The sequence below is a fragment of the Ailuropoda melanoleuca genome, chromosome X (genome assembly GCF_002007445.2).
Source record: "Ailuropoda melanoleuca isolate Jingjing chromosome X, ASM200744v2, whole genome shotgun sequence".
Taxonomy (NCBI): Eukaryota; Metazoa; Chordata; class Mammalia; order Carnivora; family Ursidae; genus Ailuropoda; species Ailuropoda melanoleuca.
The window spans coordinates 52,239,922-52,267,903 of NC_048238.1; the positions used below are offsets into that span (position 1 = coordinate 52,239,922).

Here is a 27,982-nt window from a genome sequence, read left to right on the forward strand (position 1 = left end):
AATACATAAAACAATTAATCACAAACACAAAGGAACTCATTGATAATAATACAATAATAGTAGGGAACTTTAATACGCCACTCACAGCAATGGACAGATCGCCTAAGCAGAAGATCAACAAGGAAACAAGGGCTTTCAATGACGCACTGGACCAGATGGATTGAACAGATATATTCAGAACATTCCATTCTAAAATAGCAGAATACAGGGGCGCTTGGGTGGCGCAGTCATTAAGCATCTGCCTTCGGCTCAGGGCGTGATCCCGACGTTCTGGGATCAAGCCCCAGAGCCTGCTTCTTCTTCTCCCACTCCCCCTGCTTGTGTTCCCTCTCTCGCTGGCTATTTCTCTGTGTCAAATAAATAAATAAAATCCTTAAAAAAATAAATAAAATAAAATAGCAGAATACACATTCAAGCGCACATGCAACATTCTCAGAATAGATCACGTATTAGGCCACGAAATAGGCCTCATCAAATACAAAAAGACTGAAATCATACCATGCACCTTTACTGATGGCAACGTTATGAAACTACAAGTCAACCACATGAAAAAATTTGGAAAGACCATAAATAAATGGAGGTTAAACAACATGTTACTACACAATGAATGGGTAAACCAGGAAATCAAAGAACAAACAAATGAGATTGAAAACATGACAGTACAAAAGCTTTGGGATGCAGCAAAAGTGCTTCTATGAGGGAATACAGATCTACCTCAAGAATCAAGAAAATTCTCTAAAAACAACCTAACCTTACACCTAAAGGAGATACAGAAAGAACAACAAAGCCTAAAGCCAGCAAAAGGTAGGAAAAAACAAAGACTAGAGCAAAAATAAATGATACAGAAACTAAAAAAAACAATAGAGCAGATCAGTGAAATCAGGACCTGGTTCTTTGAAGAAATTAATAAAATTTGGGGTGCCTGGGTGTCTCAGTCGGTTAAGCATCTGCCTTTGGCTCAGGTCAAGATCCTGCCGACCCGGGATCAAGTTCCATGTCAGGCTCCCTGCTCAGCGGGGAGTCTGCTTTCTCCCTCTCCCTCTGCTCCTCCCCCCACTCATGCTCACACTCTCTCTTTGTCTCTCTTTCAAATGAATAAATAAAATCTTCTTTAAAAATTGACAACCTCTATTCAGACTTATCAAAAAGAAAAGAGAATGGACCCAAATAAATGAAATCACATATGAGACAGAAGAAATAACCAACAACACAGAAATACAAATAATTATAAGAGAATATTATGAAAAGCTATATGCCAACAAATTGGACAACCTGGAAGAAATGGATAAATTCCTAGAAACATATAAACTACCACAACTGAAACAGAAGAAACAGAAACAGAAAACTTAGACTGATAACCAGCAAAGCAATTGAATCAGTAATCCAAAAACGTCCAAAAGACAAAATTCCAGGGCCAGATGGCCTCACAGGGTAATTTTACCAGACATTTAAAGAAGAGTTAATACCTATTCTTCTCAAACTATTCCAAAAAACAAAAAAAGGAAGGAAAACTTCCAAATTCATTCTATGAGGTCAGCATTACTGTAATTCCAAAACCAGATAAGGACTCCACTAAAAAAAAGGATGACAGGCCAAGATGCCTGATGAACGTGAATGAAAAACTCTCAATAAAAGACTAGCATACTGAATCCAACAATACATTAAAAAAAGTTATTCACCACGATCAAGTGGGATTTATTCCTGGACTGCAAGGGCAGTTCAATATTCACAAATCAATCAAAGTGATACACCACATTAATAAAAGAAAGGATAAGAACTATTTGATCTTTTCAACAGATTCAGAAAAAGCATTTGACAAAGTACAGCATCCATTCATAATAAAAACCCTCAACAAAGTAGGTTTGGAGGGAACATACCTCAACATAATAAAGGCCACATATGAAAAATCCATAGCTAATATCATCCTCAGTGGGGAAAAACTGAGAGCTTTTCCTCTACAGTCAGGAAAAGGACAGGGATGTCCAGTCTCACCACTGCTATTTAACATAGCCCTGGAAGTCCTAGCCTCAGCATCAGACCATGAAAACAAATAAAAGGCATCCAAATCAGCAAGGAAGAAGTCAAACTTTCACTATTTGCAGATGACATGATACTCTATATAGAAAACCCAAACAACTCATCAGAAAATTGTTAGAACTGATAAACAATTTCTGTAAAGTCACAGGATACAAAATCAACGTACAGAAATCTGTTGCACTCGGGGCGCCTGGGTGGCACAGCGATTAAGCGTCTGCCTTTGGCTCAGGGCGTGATCCCGGCGTTATGGGATCGAGCCCCACGTCAGGCTCCTCTGCTATGAGCCTGCTTCTTCCTCTCCCACTCCCCCTGCTTGTGTTCCCTCTCTAGCTGGCTGTCTCTATCTCTGTCGAATAAATAAATAAAATCTTTTTTAAAAAAAAGAAATCTGTTGCACTACAATACACCAATAACAAGGAAGCAGAAAGAGAAATTTAAAAAACAATCCCACTTACAATTGCACCAAAAACTACCTAGGAAACAACTAACCAAAGAGGTGAAAGACCTGTACTCTGAAAATTATAAAACACTAATGGAAGAAATTGAAGATGACAAAAAGAAATGGAAAGACATTCCACGCTCATGAATTGGAAGGACAAATACTATTCAAATGTCTGTACTACCCAAAACGACCTACACATTTAATGTCATCCCTATCAAAATACCAACAGCATTTTTCACAGAGCTAGAACAAACAATCCTAAAACTGTATGGAACCACAAAAGACCCAGAATAGCCAAAGCAACTTTGAAAAAGAAATGAAAAGCTGGAGGCACCACAATTGTGGACTTCAAGTGATATTACAAAGCTGTAGTAGTCAAAATATAATGGTAATAGCACAAAAAGAAATACATAGATCAGTACAGCAGAAAAGGAAAAAAAACATAAATGAACCTACAACTATATGGTCAATTAAACTTCAACAAAGCAGGAAAGAATATCAAATGGAAAAAAGACAGTCTCTTCAACAAATGGCGTTGGGAAACCTGGAGAGCAACCTGCAAAAGAATGAAATTGGACCACTTTCTTACACCATACACAAAAATAAATTCAAAATGGTTGACAGACCTAAATGTGAGACAGGAAACCATAAAAATCCTAGAGGAGAACACAGGCAGTAACCTCTCTGACATCAGCCATACCAACTTCTTTCTAGTTATGTTTTCTGAGGCAAGGGGAAACAAAAGCAAAAATAAACTACTGGGATTACTTCAAAATAAAAAGCTTCTGCACAGCGAAGGAAACAATCAACAAAACTAAAAGACAAGCTACAGAATGGGAGAAAATATTTGCAAATGACATATCTTATTAAACAACACCCCCAAAACAAATAACCCAACTAAAAAATGGGCAGAAGACATGAATAGTCATTTTTCCAAAAAAGACATACGGATGGCCAACAGACACATGACAAGATGCTCAACATCACTCATCATCAGGGACATGCAAATCAAAACTACAATGAGATATCACCTGACACCTGTGAGACAGCTAAAATCAACAACGCAAGAAACAACCAGTGTTGGCAAGGATGTAGAGAAAGGGGAACCCTCATGCACTGTTGGTGGGAATGCAGGCTGGTGCAGCGACTCTGGAAAACAGTTTGGAGGTTCCTCAAAAAGTTAAAAATGGAACTACCCTAGGATCCGCAATTGCACCACTAGGCATCTGCCCAAAGAACAGAAAATACTAATTGAAGGGACATATGCATCCTTATGTTTAACAGCATTACTTACCATACCCCAGATATTGAAATAGACCAAGTGTCCATCGATTGATGAATGGATAAAGAAGATGTGGTATATACATATATACATATACCACATCTTCTTTATCCATATATATATATACACACACATATATGAAGGAATATTACTCAACCATAAAAAAGAATGAAAACTTGCCATTTATAATGACGTGGACAAAGCTACAGAGTATTATGCTAAGTCACAGAAAGATAAATACCATATGATTCCACTCATGTGGAATTTAAGAAACAAAACAAATGAGCAGAAGGGTAAAAAAAGAGAGCCAAACCAAGAAACAGACTTTAACTATAGAGAACAAAATGATGGCTACCAGGGGGGAGGTGGGTGGGGGGATGGATTAAATAGGTGATAGGAATTAAGGAGTATACTTGTGATGAGTACCAGGTGTTGTACTGAAGTGTTGAGAATCACTGTATTATATACCTGAAACTAATATTACACTGTATGCTAACTGACTGGAATTTACATTAAAACTGAGAAAAAAGTATCAGTATAATTATTTGCCTTATTAGTAAGTAAAATACATTGATCCTAAATGAATCTTTTCTTCTTATTTAAAGATTTATTATTTTTAAGCAATCTGTACACCCAACATGGGGGCTTGAACTCACAACCCCAAGTCCAATAGTCACAGCTTTACCCACTGAGCTAGCCAGACACCCCTAAATCTCTTTTTATTTTTTATTTTTTTTAAAGATTTTATTTATTTATTTGACAGAGAGAGACAGCCAGCGAGAGAGGGAACAAAAGCAGGGGGAGTGGGAGAGGAAGAAGCAGGCTCCCAGCGGAGGAACCCGACCTGGGGCTCGATCCCAGGACCCCGGGGATCACGCCCTGAGCCAAAGGCAAACGCATAACAACTGAGCCACCCAGGCACCCCTCTAAATCTCTTTTTAAATGGTCATCACCCTATCGATATTCTTTGTCCGGGAGGGTAGAGGCATATACGTGTGAATGTATGTATGAACATGAGCTGAAAGTCAACCACTAACGTTTTTTGTTTGTTTATTTATTGATTGATTTTTTTTTTAAGTAGGCTCCATAGCATGGAGTTCAATGTGGAGCTTGAACTCAGGACCCTGAGATGAAGACCTGAGCTGAGATCAACAGTCAGTCAGACACTTAACCGACTGAGCCACCCAGGTGCCCACCACTGATGTTTTTTGAACAAAATCCCATTATCTCCCTATTTTATCACCATTTCCTTCTTTACCCTAAAATCTAACAGCAGAGAGAACGTTTTCTGTTTCATGCAAAAGACAATTTTTTCAAAAAATCTGTTGTTGAGGTATATTTTATTTTTTCCTTTCTGTGCAGAACAGATCAAAACAATCTGATGCTAAAAAAAAAAAAAACACCCAAGGATGTTTCTTTGTTCTATTGAAGTATAATTAACATAGTGTTATATTAGTTTCAAGTGTACAACACAGTGATTCCACAATTCTATACATTACTCAGTAGTCACCACAATAAGTGTAGTCATCATCTATCACCAAACAACATTTTTATAATCTTATTGACTATATTCTCTATGCTGTACTTTTCATCTCCATGACTTATTTATTTTGTTACTGGAAGTTCGTACTTCTTGAACCCCTTTATCTATTTCGTCCATCCTCCTACCCACCTCCCCTCTGGCAACCACCTGAAAAAAAAAAAAAAGAAATACGTAGGGTTCTTAATGTGAGAAAAGCATTTTTGTTTTATCTGGTATCTTCTGTGAATTGCCACTAAATCAAAGCAATTTAATTATACTTTAATTTTACTAAGTACAAATAATACTACCATTTTCTTTTTTACTTCTAATTTTCCACTATAATGTGATCTGCATATCATAAAAAAATAAAGAGCAAATAATTAAGTAAAAGAAGCAGGAATACTGAAGCAAATGTCTAAACTACATTTCAAAATGTGAATTGAAGCTCTAAAAAATTCATTAAGTTAATATGCAAAAGCAGAAACCTCTCATACCTTGTTTGCTAGGTTTATAGCTCTGAGAGCTTTATCATAATATTCTCTGCCATCCCAATCCAAATAAGCAGTGGCTAGTAACCGCAGAACTTTAGCCTATAATTTAAAATAGAAAAAAGCACTCAGGTGAGGGTTAAATTGCAGTGCAACAGCTGACTAGCATTTACACAATGACGAGCATCTTCTCAAACTTGTCATTTTTATGAAATAGTGTTTCCTTAGGTAACCACATAGTCTTGGGATATGTCTCACCATTATGCTGCCCACACCAAATACTGTCTAAGAATTTTATAATAGCTTATTTAAATTTAATACAGCTGTGTTAATACAATTATTTTTTTCCTAACAGTGTTTTAGCATTGAACTTCTTTATTACCCCCACCCTACAAATAAAGGAAATGATAGCACAGCACTACTTAATGTAATCATCTTACCACCTACTGTATAGGTAGCATTGCATTAGGCCTCCACCAAAAAGATAAATAGAAAGACATAATTCCTATCTCAAAGACTTTATAGCCTAGTTGAGACTAACCAATTAGACCAAGAGCACATATACCATCATTTTAGTAGGAACAGATGTGCTTTCCTATAGAGAAGGTTTCTCCCAACTCAGCTAAGGTTCAAAATTAGTATGTACTGTTGAATTAAGTCTGTTTCTCTAGCCAGATTTACACTGATAAGGGGAGTAACTCTAGGCAGCATTGATAGATTTAACTACAGATTCAGATTTTGAAAGAAAGAGCTCTATTTCAATGAAGAATCCTCTAAATATAATGAGGACAGTAGGACCAGGCAAAGATAATCTTGACATATTAGAGCTCTATAAATCTAGAGAAATGATACTTGGGGTGTCCTATTTCTGAGTTTTTTAATTCAAAACTGAAGATGGGTCAAATAAGCTGTATACAATATCCTTACCATCATTACTATTATTGTGGAACAACTCTCAACTTATGAACTTTCCCAGAGGACTTTCATGGAGTAAATGCGGCATCTCTGATAAAAACTGTAATGATTTTTTAATAGTAAAAGGTATACAACAGAAAGATGTAGCAAATTGAATGAATCTCAAAACCATTATGTTAAGCAAAAGCAGTCATACACAAAACAGTAGATACTATATGATTCCATTTATAAAAAGTTCAAGAAAAACCAAAAATAATCTACAGCCACAAAGTCAGAGTAGTGGTTTTATCTTGGGGGTATGAATGGCAATCAACCGGAAAGGGCCAAGGGAACTTTTGGGGGTCATGGAAATTTCTGTAGCTTGATCTACATGGTTGTTACAAGATATCTAGATATACTAAATTCACCAGGCTGTACACTTAAGCTTTGTGCAATTTAGAATATATAAATTATACCTCAATAAAGTACTGCTAGCACAAAAGAAAAGCTACTTCATAAACTACTTCATAACCTTACCTCTCCCTAATTCACAATATGAATATTACATTTTTTTTAAAGATTTATTTATTTTAGAGAGAGAGCATGCAGGGGGGAGGACCACAGGGAGAGGGAGAGAGAGAGTCTTTTTTTTTTAAAGATTATATTTATTTATGTGACAGAGAGATAGCCAGTGAGAGAGGGAACACAGCAGGGGACTGGGAGAGGAAGAAGCAGGCTCCCAGCAGAGGAGCCCGATGTGGGACTCGATCCCGGAATGCCGGGATCACGCCCTGAGCCGAAGGCAGATGCTTAATGCCTGCGCTACCCAGGCGCCCCGAATATTACATTTTAATCACACGGCTAACTCCTGTAGTCTTCCATCCTTACTTTCTCCTCCAGACATCTCATCTAGATCTCTTACCTGGTATTCCCTTCTTCCTCCCATTTTCACTGTATGGATTCCATCCATTTTTCAAGGCCTTCCTAAGAGAAGGCTTCTTCAGCTACTCTAGCCAATCTTGACATTCCCCTTTACTGTACCACACAGTTTATCACTTATTTTCCCAAAATTGTTTCATTTATACTAGTTTTAAAATTCTGTTTTTGAAACTTTAAAGTATACAACACATACAAAAAAGTTCAAAAATCTCAAGAGCAGGGGCGCCTGGGTGGCACAGCGGTTAAGCGTCTGCCTTCGGCTCAGGGCGTGATCCCGGCGTTCTGGGATTGAGCCCCACATCAGGCTCTTCTGCTATGAGCCTGCTTCTTCCTCTCACACTCCCCCTGCTTGTGTTCCCTCTCTCGCTGGCTGTCTCTATCTCTGTCAAAAAAAAAAATCTTTAAAAAAAAAAATCTCAAGAGCACAGCTCTGAATTTTCACAAAGTGAACACATGTGTATTAACACCACAGAAACCAAGAAGCAGAACATTAACAGCAACAGGCTCACCTCAAGACTCACTTCAGACACTGTTCCAGACAAGGGTAACCAATTACCTGTCTTCCAACACCATGTACATTAGCTCTACTTGCTTTTGGCATTTACATTTAGAGAGTCATACAGTATGCGCTACTTTATACATTGTTTTGTTTACTCAACATTATATGCAAGAACGTCCATACTGTTGCAATTACTGTAGCTGATTTATTCTCATTCCTATATAACATGCCATGATGTGACACTGTAACAATGTTTTTATTATTTTTAATTGTGTTAAAATACACATAAAATTGACTCTCTTAATCATTTTTAAGCATATGGTTCAGTTGTATTAAGTATATTCATACTGTTGTGTAACCATTACCATCATATATCTCTAGAACTCTTAATCTTGCAAAATTGAAACTCTGTGCCCATTAAACAATAGCTCCCCCAATGTTCTCCTCCCTCCAAACTCCTGCAACCATCATTATACTTTATGTCTCTATAAATTTGACTACTCAAAATACCTCACTTAAGTAGAATCATATAGTATTTGTCTTTTTGTGAATGGCTTATTTCACTTAGAATAATATCCTCAAGGTTCATCTATGTTGTAGCATGTGTCAGAATGTCCTTCTGTTTCAAGGCTGAATAATATTCCACTATATTCACTTGTATTAGTTTTATCCTTCAAACATAAGCTTTTTAAGGGTAGAAGTCATGTTTTACACTTCTCTGTTATTCTATCATCTATTTATTCAGTTATATTTTGATTGAGATACAGTAAAGGTAAGAAGCAAAGATGGACATTCAAACAAAATTCCATTTTGCTATGGCATATATTAAATTACTTTTATATCAGATTTATTTACCTAATCATATTTTACTTGATTAAATATTAAAATTAACTTCCATACCAAGCACACTCTATATGGGTAAGTCAGGGAAAAGCCTAAAAATTTCAACATGCAATAATAAAATTTAAAATTTACATAGCTAAACACTGTTCCGAGAATTTCCATATATTAACTCTTGGGTACAAGAATCTACTAGATTATACCAGTATATCAATTTTACAGAAACTAATGTACTGAGATAGTAATGATGTGCCCAAAGGATAATTTTACTCAAGAAGTGGGGACAGACTATTATAGTTTAATAACAATAGCATAAAATATATTTCTTCAACCTACTTCTACAATATTTAACATGATCCTTACCAGCATTTCTGGCCCAACAGAATTCTTATCCATCTTCCCAATATCATAGCTTTGGCTATCATTAAAAAAGGAAAAAGAATACATAGTCATTTCAAATTATATTTTTAAGATTATGTATCACTAAGAAGACATGGTATAATTATACTTTATTCCAACTTTTCTGTTTTGCACTACAACAGATTATTACCCAATTAATACATAAATATCAATTATATAAAGCAATTCTTTCAAACTGTAGAAAACCACAATTTCTTCTGGATGTATAGCCAATAAATTAACACTATATTATTATTCTTTTCCATTTGGGTATATATGGTATATAATGTTCTATGTATACTATATATACTATATAGTATTTTACTGCATTTAAAACTAGTTTACATGTATACTCTTATTCAATGAGCACAGTTTAAAGTCTAAGAAATATGAATATATTTTTAAAATTAAACAAATACAGGAGTTTTCACAGAAACAAATGCTTTAGCGATATTTATTAAGCTTCACAACACCCTTGTGAGGCACTGTTAGTTCCATTTTGCAGCTGAATGAACCAATTTAGCAGTTAAGTGATTTCTAATATTTCCTAGATTGGTACTGAAAATGAGAGTGAGGGGTTGGGGAGTAGAGAAATTTGGTTTTCAGTCTATGCTTTCATTAGCAAACCATATTATCCATGGGACATTCTGATAATCACAAATAATATATTAACATGAGTCTCAGGGTTTCAAAACCTAAAACCTAAAAAGCAAAACAAAGATTATTCACCATAAAATTGGTATTCCAAGGAAAGATGTCAATAAAATTTTGGTGAACTGAACTAAATTGAAGACATTACTCTGAAATACTCCTTTTAAAAAACTGTAAAAGACTCAGAATTACCAGGATGAGTTTTCAGATCACTAATGAGGATATAATACTGGCCTAGTAATTCTAAGCCCTATCTCACAGAGGTCTCCTTTGGTATATTAAACCTCTTCCAGTTTTTAAAATAACCAATGAGGATGAAACTTCCGCAGTGGTGGTATAAGGAGCTCTTGGGCCCTCTCCCCAGTGAAACGACCATTTGCCTGGAAAAATCATTAAAACAAACAACCAGTTAAAGTCTTTAGAAATTTTCCCAAGGGCATATGGCAAATGGAAAAACATTTATTAAAAAACAACAACTAAATCTCAGTGAGAACAGTGAGAGTCTATGGCATTTGAGTCACAATCTGCTCCTATCCACACCAGCTCCTTGTGATGAAAACTACTCCAGGTGGGTGCTGTCAAGAAGGTAGTCATTCCCTTTCCATCTGGCTCCTAGACTCTTAGGCTATGGTTTCACCTTACTGGGACAGGCTGCCAGCTTCTCTTATCCTCCCCAGGCCTCTGTTGTAGAAGTGCTATTCTGGGCAGGCACAATTAGAGGACTGGGTATTCCTTTCCCCACCCAGTTCTCACTCTTACGATAAGGGCTCTATCTCAGGTGTGACAGGTCAAGAATACTGGGATCCTGATAATCTTCACCCAGACTGTCTCATTACGCAGAGGATCCATGCCAAGAGAGCATGCTAAGAAGATTGGAGGCTACCAATCTCCCCCAATATCCACTCTTACACCAAGAGAAGCAAGCCATGCTCTTGCCACCAACTCCAGTAGTGTGGCACAAAGGTTCTCCCCCCCGGGTGGGGGATGAAATAGGCAATAAAGAAAACAGAACTCAGCATCTCTGCCTGAGAGGACTGACTTACTTGGAATGGAGCAAGAAGTTCCTGCCCAAGGGCGATGTCAAAAACAAGGGAGATCTTGGTGGTGAGCAGTTAAGAGGGGGTTGGTAGCTCTGTGATAACAGTATCAACAAGTGAAATAGCAGACCAGCAAGAATTTTAACAGAGAGAACCAGGGAAAGAGGCAGCCAAGAAGAATAATCCGGGAGGTCACACTCACCCCTGGAGATAGAGAAGACTACGCATATTCGCTAGGCTGCACCCACCCAGGAGGGATCAGGAGGAGATGTGGAGCAGACTAGAAAGCATTCCTCAAGGCACACACAGATACATCAACAAAGAATCTGGAGCCTGGGCGGCTCAAGGGGCTTAAGCAGAACCTCTTACCAAACACCGAAAATGTAGCTACTCTGATCAAGGTAATGGTAAGGAAGCCAAGCTTAAAAATCAAATCACACTTCCAGTTTTCAGTTCTACATGTAAGGAACCTGGAAGTCACTACTTCATCCTAACAAGTAAAAAGCTGAAAAGACTAAAAAAATCAACAATGTCCTTGGATCCATAAGAGGGGGGAGGACAAAGGGCAAACCACTGCCCCCCAGCCAACTGGAGAGATGGACAGGCAAAATACAAGGAATTGTGGCTTACCACAGGAGGGACTCACCAGTGGAAACTGCCAAGGGAACCAGTGCTGAGGCAGGAAATTATGAACTATAATTGACAAGGTGCTGGAGGCTCATTGTGAACAAGTCTGAGAATTTAAAACTCCAGGAAAACATAGTCTTAGGGGCATACCCACCATATTGTGAGATTCACCTCCAGAAGCTCAAGATTCCCACAGTAAATATCAGAGAAAATTCTCTTGGGCTTTGTCAGGAATTAATGATAAGGAACCAATCTGTTCTTCTTAACAGGGCCTGCCTTCAGGGGAAACTAGTTAACTAGAGCCTACCTCCTGGGGTATTATCAGAGCCCAACTTACCTGGGGAAGAGAAATACTCAATCTTAGACTACTCTAGCCATGGTACACCACATAAGGGTGGAGAAACAAACTGAGAAACACTTTTGAAGTTCACAGTTCAAAGGCATACACTCACCAAAAGACTAAGAACTAAGCATAGGACTAAAGAACTCTTACCCACCCCTAACACCTAACCACCACATTACTAAAGGCCTATTTACAGCAGTTCCTTTTACCCAGTACAACATGTCAAGGTATCAAGAAAAAATTACAAGGAATAACAAAAGGCAAAAAAACACAATTTGAGGAGACAGAGCAAACACTGGAACCAGACAGGGCATGGATATTAGAATTACCAGTCCAGGAATTGAAAATAAGACATATGGGCAATGTAAGCAGAGAGATGGAAATCCTAAGAAAGAACCAAAAAAAAATGCTGGAAATAAAAAAGACTGTAAATGACATGAGGAATGTCTTTGATGGGCTTTTTAATAAACTGGACATGGTTGAGGAAACAATCTGTGAGTAGAGGATAAAATATATCAGCAGAATCCTTGAAAACAGCAAACCGAAGAGAAGACTGAAAAAAACCAGAACAGAATATCCAAGGATTATGGGACACCTACAAAACATATAACGTAAGTATAATGTTATAACAAGGAGGAGAAAAAACAAACACAAGAAATATTTGAAACAATAATGACAGAATTTCCTCCAAATTAATGTCTGATACCAAACCACAAATCCAGAAACCTCAGAGAACACCAAGCAGTATAAATACCAAAAAAATTACAACTATGCATACCAAACTACAGAAAATCAAAGATAAAGAAAAAATCCTAAAACAAGCTAGAGGAAAAAACACCTTATCTATAAAAGTACAAAAATAAGAATTACACCCAACTTCTCAGAAATCATGCAAGCAAGAAGAGAATGGAGTGAAACACTTAAAGTGTTGAGAGAAAAATACCACCAACCTAAAATTCTGAACCCTAACAAAACATCATTCCAAAGTAAAGGAAAAATAAAGATTTTCTCAGATAAACAAAAACTGAGGAAATTTGCTGCTGGTAGACTGGCCTTGCAAGAAATGTTAACAGAAGTTCTTTATAAGAAGGGAAATAATATAGGTCAGAAACTTGGATCTACATACAGTAAGGAAAAGCATCAAAGAAGGAATAAGTGAAAGTAAAATAAGGACTTTTATTTTTCTTACTCTTAACTGATCTAACAGAAAACAATTTATTTGACATAATAGCAACAATATATTCAATTGTACATGCTTATTTATATATTTTATGTATATATGTGCTTAGAATAAAGTAAAACAAATGACAGCAATGATACAAATAGATGGGAGGGGGGAATTCTGAAGAATTCTTAGAAAGCATTCACACTATCCGTGAAGTGGTACAGTGTTATCTGAAAGTGGACTTGGATTAATTGTAAATGCAAACTCTGGGGCAGCCACTAAAAAAGTTTAAAAAAAAAAGAAGTGGGGCCTGGCTGGCTCAGGTTTTTTTTAAGATTTATTTATTTTGAGAGCGAGAACATGCTAGCAGGGAGAGGGACAGAGCGAGAGGAAGAGAGAATCTCAAGCAGACGCCCCACTGAGCAAGGAACCAACACAGGGTTCAATCTCACGACCCTGAAATCAAGACCTGAGCTGAAATCAAGAGTCCAACACTTAACTGACTGAGCCACCCAAGCACCTCCATGCAACTCTTGATCTCAGGGTTGTGAGTTTGAGCCCCATGTTGGGTGTAGAGATAACTTAAAAATAAAATCTTAAAAAAAAGTAGTACAGGGGTGCCTGGGGTGACTCAGTTGGTTAAGTGTCCAACTCTTGATCTCAGCTCAGGTCATGATCTCAGGGTCTTGAGATCAAGCCCAGCCTTGGGCTCCATGCTAAGCCTGGAGTCTGCTCGAGATTCTCTCTTTCTCCTTCTCCCTGTTCCCCTCCCCACTCCTCTCTCTCTCAAAATAAATAAATAAAATCTTTTTTTACAGAGGTATCACCTATATGCTAAGAAAGGAGAAGAAAATGGAATCATATAAAATACTCAACTAAAACCACAAAAGTCCTCTCTCTGACCAATAAATAAAATCTTAAAAAAAATAAATAAAACCACAAAAGTCAGAAAAGGAGTGGAAAACAGTAGGAAAAATGAACAAGGGCAACAAACAGAAAACAGTAATGAATATGGTAGATATTAATCCAACTATATCATCATCACTTTGAATTTCAATTAAAAGACAGAGACTGCCTTGCAACGACATGGATGGAACTAGAGGGTATTATGCTAAACAAAGTAAGTCAATCACAGAAAGACAATCATATGATCTCAGTCATATATGGAATTTAAGAAACAAAACAGAGGATCATATGGGAAGGGAGGGGAAAATAAAACAAGACAAAATCAGAGAGGGAGACAAACCATAAGAGACTCTTAACCATAGGAAACAAACTGAGGGTTGTTGGAGGGGAGAAGGTGGGGGGATGGGATAACTGGGTGATGGACATTAAGGAAAGCATGTGATGTAATAAGCACTGGGCATTATTTAAGACTGATGAATCACTGAACTCTACCTCTAAAATTAATAATAGACTATATGTTAGTTAACTGAATTTAAATATGGGTGGCTCAGTTGGTTAAATGTCTGCCTTCAGCTCAGGTCATTATCCCAGTGGCCTGGGATCAAGCCCCACATCAGGCTCCCTGCTCCGTGGGGAGGAGCCTGCTTCTCCCTCTCCCTCTGCCATTCCCCCTGCTTCTGCTCTCTGGCTCTCTCTGCCAAATAAATAAATAAAATCTTTTATATATATAGATATTTAGATATATCTATATATATCTATATATATATATATATATATATATCTCCCAACTGTATGTTGTCTATAAGAAATCCACTTTAAATGTAAAGATACATAGAGATTAAAAGTAAATAGATGAAGAAAAATATACAATGCTAATGCTATCCAAAGAAAGCAGGTATATTAATTTCAGACAGAATTCAGAGTAAGGAAAAACATTAAGGATAAATAAGAGCATAATATAATGATAAAAGGGTCAAATCTCCAGGAAGACATAACAATTCCTAATGTGTATGAGCCTAACAGAGTATCAAACCGTGTGAGGCAAAAACTGATAGAATAGCAAGGAAAAACAGATGACTCTACTATCATTGTTGGATATTTCAATACCCCCTCTCAGAAATAGAGAAAAAAAAATCAGTAAGAGCATAGCTGAACTCAACAACAGCATCAATCAATTGGATATAACTGACATCTACAGACTACTACATCCAACAACAGCAAAATGCACATTCTTATCAAACTCATATGGAACATTCACTAAGCTAAATCACATTCTGGGCCATAAAACACACTTTAACAAATTTAGAAGTATAGAAATCATATAATGTCTGCTCTCAGACCACAGTGGAACTAAAACAGAAGTAAATTTACTTCTGGAAAGATAACTGCAAAATCCCAAACTATGTGGAGATTAAACAATACTCCTCTATAAATAACACATGGGTCAAAGGAGAAATCTCAAAATAAGTTCAAAAATATTTTGAACTAAATGAAAATGAATACACAACTTATCAAAATCTGTGAAATGCAACAAAAGCAGTGCTTAGAGAAAAATTTATATCACAGACTATATATCAGAAAAGAAAAAAACAAAAACCAAAAATCAATAATCTAAGTTTCCACCTTAAGTAACTAGAAAAAGACAAGCAAATTAAATCCAAAGAAAGCAGAATGAAAAAAAAAGAGAAAAATTAGAGCAGAAATCATAAAATTAAAACAAGGAATCAAAAGAGATCAATAGAGAAAAATCAAGGGGCACCTGGGAGGTTCAGTTGGTTAAGCAGCAGACTCTTGATTTCAGCTCAGGTCATAACCTCAGGGTCCTGGGATCAGCCTGAGTTGGGCTCTGAGCTCAGCTGGGAGTCTGCTTCTCTCACTCTCCCTCTCCCTGTGCCCCTCCCTCCACTCGCATGACCGTGCAGGTGTGCTCTCTCTCTCTCATAGAAGTAAATCTTTAAAAAAACATGGAGAGGGGCGCCTGGGTGGCACAGCGGTTAAGCACCTGCCTTCGGCTCAGGGCGTGATCCTGGCGTTGTGGGATCGAGCCCCACATCAGGCTCCTCTGCTGTGAGCCTGCTTCTTCCTCTCCCACTCCCCCTGCTTGTGTTCCCTCTCTCGCTGGCTGTCTCTATCTCTGTCGAATAAATAAATAAAACCTTTAAAAAAAATAAAAATAAAAAAATAAAAAATAAAAAAACATGGAGAAAAATCAATGAAACCAACCACTAGTATCTGAAATAATCAGTAAAATTGATAAGCCTCTAGCCAGGCTAACTAAGTAAAAAAGAGAGGACACAAACTATTAATATCAGAAATGAAAGGGGGGGGGTGCCTGGGTGGCTCAGTCAGTTAAGCATCTGCGTTCAGCTCAGGTCATGATCCCATGGTCCTGGGATAGAGCCCCATATAGGGCTCCCCGCTCAGCAGGGAATCTGCTTCTCCTGCTCCCTCTGCCCCTCCCCCTGCTTGTGTGCTCTCTCTCTCTCTCTCAAGTAAATACATAAATTTTTTTTAAAAAAAGCTACAGCAATCAAGACAGTACATTATTATAGTAATCAAGGAATTGGCTAGAGAAAATACAAATGGATTAGTGGAACAAAATAGAGAACCCCCATAAATACATTCAACTGATCTTTGACAAAGGAGCAAAGGCAATAAAATGGATCAAAGACAATCTGCTCAACAAGTGATGCTGGAACAACTGGACATACAAGAATCCAGACACAGCCCTTACATCTTTCACAAAAATTAACTCAAAATGGATCACAGACCTAGATGTAAAGTATAAAACTATAAACCTTCTAGAAGATAACAAAGGAAAAAACCTACATGATCTTGGGTATTGTGATGCCTTTTTATTTACTTTATTTATTATTTATCTTTTTTTTAAGTAGGCTCCATGCCCAATGTGGGGCCTTGAACTCACGACCCTAAGATCAGGAGTCACATGCTCTACCGAGTGATCCAGCCAGGTGCCCCCGTGATGCTTTTTTAGACACAACACCAAGGAAACAATCCATGAAAGAAATAATTGATAAGCTAGATTTCATTAAAATTTAAAACTTCTGGGATGCCTGGCTGGTTCAGTTGGTACAGCATCGATAGGTGCATATTGATCTCAGAGTTTTAAGTTCGAGCCCCATGCTGGGTGCAGGCATTACTTAAAAATAAAATCTTTAAGGGGCGCCTGGGTGGCTCAGTTGTTAGGCATCTGCCTTCGGCTCAGGGCGTGATCCCGGCGTTCCAGGATCAAGCCCCACATCAGGCTCCTCCACTGGGAGCCTGCTTCTCCCTCTCCCACTCCCCCTGCTTGTGTTCCCTCTCTTGCTGGCTGTCTCTCTCTCTGTTAAATAAATAAAAATCTTTTAAAAAAACTTTAAATAAACAAATAAAAATAAAATTTAGAACTTCTGCTTTGTGAAAGACAGTATCAAGAGAATTAGAAGACAAGCTACAGATTCAGAGAAAATATCTGCAAAAGACATATCTGATAAAGGACTGATATCCAAAATACACAAATAAAACATCTTAAAACTCAACAGTAAAAAAACAAACAACCCAATTAAAACATGGTCCAAAGTTCTTAACAAATACCTCACCAAAACAATATACAGATGGCAAGTAAGCCTATGAAAAAATGTTCCACATCATATATCATGAGGGAAATGCAAATTAAAACAAAATTTAAATACCAGTACAGACCTATCGGAATGGCCAAAGTCTAAAACACTGGTGAGAATATGGAGTAAAAGAGCTGTAATACATTGCTGGTGGGAATACAAAATTGTACAGCCACTTTGCAAGACAGTTTGGTGGTTCCTTATAAAACTAAATATACTCTTATGATCCAGCAGTCACACTCCTCGGTATTTACCAAAAGAAACAGAAAACTTACATCCACACAAAAATCTGCACATGCATGTTTATAGCAGCTTTATTCATAATTGACAAAACTTGGAAGCAATCAAGATGTCCTTCAGTAGGGAAATGGACAAATAAACTGTGGTACATCCAGACAGTGGAATATTATTCAGCACTAAAAATAAATGAGCTGTTGGGTGCCTGGGTAGCTCAGTCGGTTGAGCGTCTGCCTTCAGCTCGGTTGTGATCCCAGGGTCCTGGGATTAAATCCCCGCATCGGGCAACCTGCTCAGCGGGGAGCCTGTTTCTCCCTCTGCTCCTTCCCCTCCCCCCCCCCGCTCATAGTCTCTCTCTCTCTCACAAAAATAAATAAATAAAATCTTTTAAAACTAAACAAACAGACAAATAAATAAATGAGCTATCAAGACAAGAAAACACATGGAGAAAACTTAAATCATTATTACTAAGGGAAAAAAGCCAATCTGAAAGGATGATATTGTATGATTCCAACTATATCACATTCCAGAAAAAGCAAAACTACGGAGACCAAAAAGATCAGTGGTTGACAGAGTTTAGGGAAAAGAGGGATGAAGAGGCAGAACACAGAGGATTTTTAGGGCAGTGAAACTATTCTGTATGACAGTAAAATGCTATAAGGGTAGATATATGTCATTACACATTTGTCTAAACCCGTAGAATATACAACAGCAAGAGTGAACCCTGAGGTAATCCTGGGGGAGTACGATGTATCAATGTAAGTTCATCCTTAGTAAAAAAAATGTACCACTCCAGTGAGTAATGTTGATTAGTGGGGAGGCTATGAAGGTCCGGAATCAGGGGGTATGTGGAAAATCTCTGTCACTTCCTCTCAATTGTGCTGTAAACCTAAAACAGCTCTAAAAAACATGTCCGTTTAAAAAAAAAAAAACAAATTGCACTCATATTTGGGGGCGTCTGAGAGATTGTGCACATGCCCAAGGCTGCCCTCTCAGGTATGATGAGAAAGAGAACCTACTGGCTATTAGCCCCTGGCTGAATGCAGGGTAAAAAAATTCACTGAACTGTGAAAACAACCTCTAAGACAAATACACATCCAACAGGAAAGGATCACTATCTAACTGGCTAAGTAACCTAAAACACAACCCTTGACCAACAAGTGGCTTATGTGGATGCGAGGTGAAGCCTAGAAAGCCATAAAAAGACAAAAACAAGGGGAAAAACCCTGAGCAGGAACATTAGAGGTCACACACTGTGAAAAAAATAAACATCACAGAATCAGTCCGGTCAAATAACCAAATAAATAAATGACCGAACAATTAAAAGAACAATAAGTTCCATAAAGGTGGGAAACTGGTATCCAGACTTGCTAAAGATATTATCCAAAGTGTCTTGTTTTCAACAAAATATTACAACACATGCAATAAAACAGTTAAGTGTGACTTATACAGAGGATAAAAGGAAGACAACAGAAAATGCCTCTGAGAGGTCCCAGATGTCGCAGTTGGTAGAAAAATACTTCAAAGCAGCTATCATAAATATGCTTAAACTGTAAAGAATTAAAGGAAGGTATGATAACAATGATGCAAATAGAGAATAAGAGTATAACAATTAAAGCACAGAAATTATAAAAAAGAACAAGAGGAAATTCTGAAGTTGAAAAGTACAACAACTGAAATGAAAAATTCACTAGAGAGGTTCAATAGTAGAGTTGAGCAGGCAAAAAAAGAATACATAAGCTTGGAGATAGAGTGATAGTGATTATACAATTCTGAGGAAAAAACAGGAAAAAAAGAGCTTCAAAGACTCCTTCAGCACAACATATGCATGGGAGTACCAGAAGGACAGAAGCAAGAGAAAGAAAAAGAAAATATATTCAAAGAAATAATGGTTGAAAACTTCCCAAATTTGAGGGAAAACAACAATCTACACATCCAAGAAGCTTAATGGACTCCAAGTAGGATCACACCCACATGCACACACAAATCCATACCCAGACACATCATGGTCCAATTACTGAAAGTCAAAGATAAACAGAAAATCTTGAAAGCAGTTAGAGAAAAATGATTCATCATTTCAAAGGAAACAAGATTAACAGCTAACTCTTCATCACAAATAATGGGTGCCAGAAAGCAGGATGACGTATTTTCAGTGCTTAAAGAGAAAAAACTGTCAACTAAGAATCCTGTAACTAGAGAAACTGTTTTTCAAAAGAAGACTAACTAAATACATTCCAGATAAACAAAAACTGAGAGAATTTCTTGCTGATCTGCCTTACAAGAAATACGAAAGAAGATTCTTCAGGCTCAAAGCAAATGACACCAGACATTAATGTGAATTCATATGCAAAAAAGTGTTAGTAATTATTTAGATAATTATAAAAGGCAATATGATTATATATTTCTTCTCATTTCCTTCCTATTTAAAAGCAACTATATAAATATCTATAAAATTTTATTGTTGGGGCACTGTATATGTAATATATTTTTACTATGACAACACAAAGAACTGGGTGGGAATAAAGTTATAATTAGAGTAAGGAAATAACACCAAATGGCAACTTAAATCTACAGGAATAAATGAAGACAACCAAAACTGATGAGAGGGCTAATACATAAAAAGATTCTATAAAAATATTTATGCTCTCCTTTTTTCTCTAGTCTTCTTTAAAATACATAAGAATATATAAAGCAATAATTATAGCCACGTATTGTTGAGTTTTTAAACATATCTAGACATAACTTGTATAATTATAATAGCAAAAAAAGGGGAAAAGAGAATAGTTATATAGAAGTAAAACTTCTTTCGGGGCGCCTGGGTGGCTCAGTCGTTAAGCATCTGCCTTCGGCTCAGGGCGTGATCCCAGAGTCCTGGGATCGAGCCCCACATCAGGCTCCTCCGCTGGGAGCCTGCTTCTTCCTCTCTCACTCCCCCTGCCTGTGTTCCCTCTCTCGCTGGCTGTCTCTCTATCAAATAAATAAATAAAATCTTAAAAAAAAAAGAAGTAAAACTTCTTTCTGTAGAAAGTTAATATAAATCTGAAGTAACTTCTAATAAATTAAGATATATACTGTAAGCCCTAGAACAACCATAAGGAAAATAACTCAAAGAACATATAATTTTAAAAACTGTCAAACAATTTAAATGGCATACTATAAGATATCCATTTATAATACCCAGCAATTCACTCCTAGGTATATATATAAAAGAAGTGAAAGCAGGGACTTCAGCAGATACTTATACACCAATGCTAATAGTAGCATTATTCATAATAACAAAAAAGATGGAAACAACGCCAAGTGGTCATCACATGCTGAATGGATAAACAAAATGTGTTAAAATCCATAAAACAGAATACGATTCATCCATAAAAAGAATGAAATACTGATACATGCTACAACATGGATGAACCTTGAAAACATTATGCTAATAAGCCAAACACAAAAGGACAAATATTGTATAACTTTACTCATATGAGGAACCTAGAAAATGCAAAGTCACAGAGATAGAAAGTAGAATACCGGTTACCAGGGGTGAGAGGAGTGGGCAGTTATTGTTTAATGGGTACAGAATTTGTTTAGGATGAAAATATTCTAGAAACAGTGGTAATGGTTATGCAGCATTGTGAGTATACTTAATGCCACTGAATTGTTCACTTAAAAATGGTTAAAATGGTAGTAAACTTTATGTTATGTATATTTTACCACAATAAAATAAATTACTGGTAAAAAAAAAAAACAAACAATGAAGTTCTCATACATGCCACAAGATGGATAATCCTTGAAAATATTCTGCTAAGTGAAATAAGCCAGACAGAAAAGGACAAATATTATATGATTCCACTTACATGATATATCTAAGACAGGCAAATTCATAGAGATATTAAGTAGATTAGAGATTATCAGGGACTGGGGAAGGGCGGAAGGAGAAATGGGGAGTTAGTGTTCAAAAGTTACAGAATTTCTATCTGAGGTGATGAAAAAAGTTTTTGAAATGGACTGTAATGATGATTAAACAACACTGGGAATGTAATTAATCCCCCTGAATCATACACTTAAAATAATTAAAATAGCAAATTTTATGTTGTATATATTCATTACCACAGCAAAAAATAAATTAATTTTCAAAAGATAGTCACCTAAGATAAAAGAAAGTAGTAAAGGAGTAAAGAGAGAATAGGTAGTCATGAGACATGTAGAAAATAAAAAGCAAAATGTCAGATATAAATCCAATAATATCAACTTATTAAAAGGCTGAATGGATTAAACAATAAAATCAAATGGCAGAGATTTTCAGGCTGGATTTTTAAAAAAGATCCAACTATATGCTGTTGACACGAAACACACTTTATTTTTTTAAATATTTATTTACTTGAGAGAGAGAAAGAGCACACACACGGGGGTGGGGGGCAGAAGGGGAGGGAGAAAGAAACTTTGCAGGCTCCGCACTGAGCATGGAGCCCGAGGCAGGGTGCAATCTCACAACCCTGAAATCATGACCTGAGCTGACAGCAAGAGTCGGACACTTAACCAACTGTGCCACCCAGGCGCCCTGACAAAAAACACACTTTAAATTCAAACATACAAAGAAGTTGAAAGTAAAGGATGGAAAAAGACATTCATGTAAACAGCAACCATAAGAACACTACAGTGGCTACACTAATATCAGACAAAATAGACTTTAAGACAAAAAATGTTACTAGAGATAAAGAGGGATATTTAAAAATGATAAAAGAGCTAATCCATTAGTAAGCTATAACAAAAACATATATAAACCTAACAACAGAGCCCCCAAAATGCATAAACAAAAGTTGACAAAATTGAATGAAAAGATACATGATTCAACAATGACAGCTGAAGATTTCAATACCCCGCTTTCAATAACAGACAGGACAACTAGGCAGAGCATCAAAAAGGATACAGAAGACTTGAACAACACTGTATACCTACTAACCTAACAGACATCTATATCATACTCCACCCAATAACAGCAGACTACACCCTCTTCTCAAGTGCACATAGAACATTCTTCAGAACAGAACCTATTAAAAAGCCTCAGTAAATTGAACAGAATTGAAGTCATAGAAAGTATGTTCTCCACCTATGTAAAATTACATCAGAAATCAAGAAGTTACATGGAAATTAAACAACACATTCCTAAATAACCAATGAGTCAAAGAATAAATCAAAAGAGAAATTAGAAAATACCTTGAGCTGAGTGAACAGGAAAATACAACACACCAAAATTTACGGGATGGAAAACAATTGTTAAGGGAAATTTTATACCTATAACAATACTAAAAGAGAAGTAAGATCTCAACCTTCCATGTTAGGAAAATGGAAAAGAAAGAGGAAACTGAATCTAAAGCAAGCATGGACAGGAAAAGTCATAAAGATTACAGGGGGAATTAAATGAAATACCTGTAAAACAACTGAGAAACCAATAAAACCAAAAGTTGATGCTTTGAAAAGAGCCACAGACTGACGAACCTTTAGCTAGACTGACCAAGAAAAGAAGAGAGAAGACTCATATTAGTCAAAATCAGGAATCAAAGAGGGAACATCATTACCGACCTTTGGAGAAAAACTATTCCTAAAAGACTGAAGATCCAGTGTCCCAAGTAGGTGCTGTTTTATAAATCTCTCTAAATGTACATTTTCCTATCTATACAAGATGAAATTGATCTATACCAGTCATTTTCAAACTGTAAGCAAACGAATCTTTTTTTTCAAACAAAATCTTGCATGGACATACTACTTAACGAAATTAATGCCTTACTTCTCTGAATCAAGATGGCTTTGTTAGAGAATTGTGGCTATGTCTCCTTTTTCTCTTAATGGAGATTCTGAAAAGCTGTTCTGACAGAACCAGAAAGCACCACAGAACACAGTTCCTAAATTACTGAACTAGATCTGTAAAGAATCTTACAGCTCTAAGTGTTAGCTTTAGTAAATTATCTTCTTGCTAAAATTGCTGTTATACAATTCATTATATTTCCACAAGATGGTGCTAATAACATTCCATTTACCATTAAAATAGGTCTTGCATATGATTTTTAGTTAATAATTTATCATAGTCTATGATTATAAAATACCCTTAGCTTTTCAAAGTCCTATTATTTTACTTATGTTAATTTATTACAAACTGTGACACAGATAATATTGTACCCATTTTTCAGACAGACATTGCAGCACACTATTAGGTGAGTAACCCAAGGTCACACAATTGATTAGTAACAGATTTTCTACTGCTACCTCTGTGATCATTCCTTAGATCACATTGCCTGACTATAAATAATACTGTCAAATTCTCAAGGTCTTGGGCTGAGAACAAAGGAAAATAAAGGGATGAGCATTAAGTAGCATTCAAACTGATACAAACTTCCCCTGGGCTCATATAGTGAATCATTACTATTTGTGCATAAAACACATTTATATTTCCTTTGTTACTTCCTTATTAGAAGACCTCTGGTGGGGCGCCTGGCTGGCTCAGTCAGTAGAGTATGCAACTCCTGATCTCGGGGTTGTATGTTTGAGCCCCACCTGTGTGTGGGGATTACTTAAAAAAGTAGAATGTTTAAAAAAAAAAAGACCTCTGGTGATATATATTCCTATATACCCACAGTAAAGGCTAGGCATTGATAAATAAAAATACCTCATAAATACTGTCCCTACTGTAAACATGATAGCTATTTTTAAACCCAACATGGAAATTAAATAATCTGGTTCACTAACTAAGTGCTATGAATTCAGAAAACAGTACTATAATTTTTACTGAATTCTCCTCTTTTGATTCAATGAGAGACACAAGAAGTTTTATAGAAGCAGGAAAGAGACACACTTCACTTGAGGATACTTATGTGCAGGGTAAAAACTATTCCTAACTCACATTAGCTATCAACTGAGACAGGTTTTAGATTAACTTTAGAGAAATTAAAAGCATACTATCTACCCAATTATTTATTCACATCCAAAAAATCTAGCAACACTAAGTTTAGGTTGTAAAGTTTTTTAAAGAAAATACAAACTGTAATCATGGTCTCAGAAGGATGCTGAAGAAATAATGCTTTCTTTGGATTCTGAAGGCGAAAAGGCAGCACAGAGCTATCGCACAAGGAGTTGAAAAATATTCTCAATTTAACCTACAAAGGACTCTTCAGGAATCTATAAGCAGTCTCTGACCTATAGGTCAAAGAAGTAGGGTCATTTATATTTCATTGATTAAGATCAATTAGATTATTTTTTATAGAACACCTTCAGGGTTTTATCCAATTCTCCATGATTTTGTCCAATTCAAATGTCTTCTGTTGTTTTCCCAATTTATCTCACTGTCTCTAACAAGAGATCACCAATTAGGAATTGTCCTATGTATAGTCTTTGGCTTGGTGTCATTTCATTAATTGTCCTTATTTACAGCCCATTTTGAAAAAACTCCTCAATTCCTTAAATCCTCCAAATGCATTTCAATGAATCTCATGTCTTCCTTGTCATTTAACATATTAAAAGACCTTTTAAAAACTGTTCATGAAAAAAATTAAAAAGAACATAATGTAAAATGTTAATAATTAGCATTTATGAATGTGGGACCACAAAGGACTTTTTACTTACCACATTATATATTTTTGTAACATTTAAATTTTTACAATTAGCACATATAACTTCTTTTATCAGCAAAGAAATTTTAAACATTTTTACTGTATCCGTTTTTACTATATCCCTTTAGTTTTAACTGTTCTCCCCTAAATTTAATTTGCCACAATTACAAAATTGGTCTTCTTACAGCAAAAGGAAAAAAAGTGAGCCTCCCAAGTGTGTACTAATCAGTAGCTCCAAGTAGCACAGCTGAATGAATTAGAACTACTAGAAACAAAAGAAAAATCATCCGTGATTAAGAATATGACGAAGGTTTTGTGATTAAGGCATTTTCTTTCCAGGGAGAAAAAAAATCTGCAAAATCTTTGCAGTAAATCAATGTAACCCCAAAGCCTTTTGAGTTAGACTTACTTGTATTTGTTTGGTTTACAGTGCTTCTTTTAGAATACTAATTAGTCACAGTACAATTTCTGTATACCTTTTATAAAAAGCCAAATTCAGCATAATATATGTCCAAGTTATTAGGACTTTAAAAGATAAAGACTAAATTTAAATGCCACCTGAAATCCCCTACACTGTAGAAGAAAGAAAGTTCTATAACAATAATCTCTTCCCATCCACTTATGTTTGTTTTCTGCTAGGAGGAGGAGCTCAATATAGCAAGAATAACAAAAGGGGAAGGAGCAGAAGAGAAAAAAAAAGTGGGGTTTTTTTTAAAGTTTATTTCTTTTTTAGTAATCTGTACACCCAACGTAGGGGTTGAACCCATGACCTGAGATCAAAAGTCACACGCTCTTCCAACTGAGCCAGCCCGGTGTCCCCCAAAATGTGTTTTATTAAATAAAAAACCTCTTATATTTTTTTTCCAAAACTAGCATTCTGATTTCAAAAGTCTGAAATTTTATATTTAACAGAGTCCTAACTAAATTTGTCATGGAATACATCGAGGCAGGTACCTTGATGCCTACACTAAAGTAAACTGAAGGATTCCCAATTTCATTCATAATTACAGAAGAGAAGGCTTTCTCTTAATCCATGGCATCTCTAATAAGGGGACGTGATCAAAAGAGTATGGTAGAAAAAAGCAAGAACAGCAGCTGTTCATGAACTTTTCTTAGCAAAAGAAAAGGCAGGGGGAGACAAAAACTGAGAAAGGTCCTGTACTGAGTGAGCTCTGTTAACAAGAACTGAGGGACAGAAAAGAGCTTTATAAACAATACCCACCACCACCCTTTTATGTTCCAGGCTTCTAGTTCAACAAAATTCTAATATACTATAGCAATTTTGATATGTTATCATTTGTGTAAAACTGGAGTTCTTCCTTTTAGACTGAATGGGTACTTTCAAACTGTATATAACTTCTACCTTAAGAAATTCACTGTTTTCAAAAGATTTAAGCCTATAGAAAGTACACTCACTCTCCATTGCCTCCTTCTGGTGTAAAATTTACAGAGGAGGGTGTTTAATTAGCAGGTATTTATTCCTACTGTATCACCAACTGCTCCCAGTAGTCTTCTGAACACATGGATAATTACAGAACAAAGCAAACTTGTGCCAAAGATCAGCAGTATATGACAGAAAATGTGGATGTTTGTCGTTATAATATTGTTACCTGAGAAGTCAACAAGAAATCCACATTTGATTTCACTGTGATAAATTTTAAAATAAACTAGTGAACTTGCCACATTAGTGTTCATTTACAGTAAAGAGCAAACATATCACCTAGAGACAGCAGCAACAGCTACCATTTATTGACCAGTCTACAACACATGCATCAACATATTTAAGCTGTACAATAATTCTAAAAAGTAGGTAGCACAATATTACCAATTTCACACTGATGTCATAGGTGACTCAAATTTTGACTGAGTTGATCTAATACTAGAAAAACTATCCACTGTGCTAAAATTCCAATTGTTAATAACATTGATAATTATTTTTACCTCTTTTAAAACAAATTAAAATGTAATTTTTCAGGGCATTTGAAAATACTTCACCAAGGTATTTTTATACCCCCAAAAGAGGTAGAAAATATAATCAGGCAGAGATTAAAGAGGTAGAAAATATAATCAGGTAGCGATTAAAATCATATATAATAACTAGGGCTAGAATTTAAGTTCTTCCTGGTTTCCCCAATCTCATTCTAATGACAAGAACACAAAAGACTCAAAATATAATTGTGCTCTATAAATTTATAATAAAGATTTTGATGAAAATCTGACTGTGGGTCAAATGATATTCCTAAAAATATAGCCACTAAATATACAGTAAAAATCTGATACAGCTAGCTGATGATATGTATGTCATTCATCCTGTCACCATCAAATTTTCCTTCTGTAAGGTTTTCTAAAAATGACAATGACAGATAAGAGGTCAACAACCCACGGCATATGTGAAAATGGCCTACATATGCCACTTTAAGCCTCAGCCTATTCTTATGATCATTTCCTAGAGAACATTC

General features: G+C 36.2%; 1 protein-coding gene across 2 annotated transcripts in view; it reads right to left on the minus strand.

Annotated features, from left to right (window-relative positions):
* TEX11 (testis expressed 11) overlaps positions 1 to 27,982 on the minus strand; it is a 279,061-nt gene that overhangs the window by 182,298 nt on the left and 68,781 nt on the right. For both annotated transcript variants that reach the window (XM_034649574.1, XM_034649575.1), the window contains exons 10-11: positions 9,307 to 9,361; positions 5,778 to 5,873 (exon numbers count right to left, since the gene is read on the minus strand). In XM_034649574.1, coding sequence (XP_034505465.1) covers positions 5,778 to 5,873; positions 9,307 to 9,361 — 151 coding nt within the window. The remainder of the gene's footprint in view (positions 1 to 5,777; positions 5,874 to 9,306; positions 9,362 to 27,982) is intronic.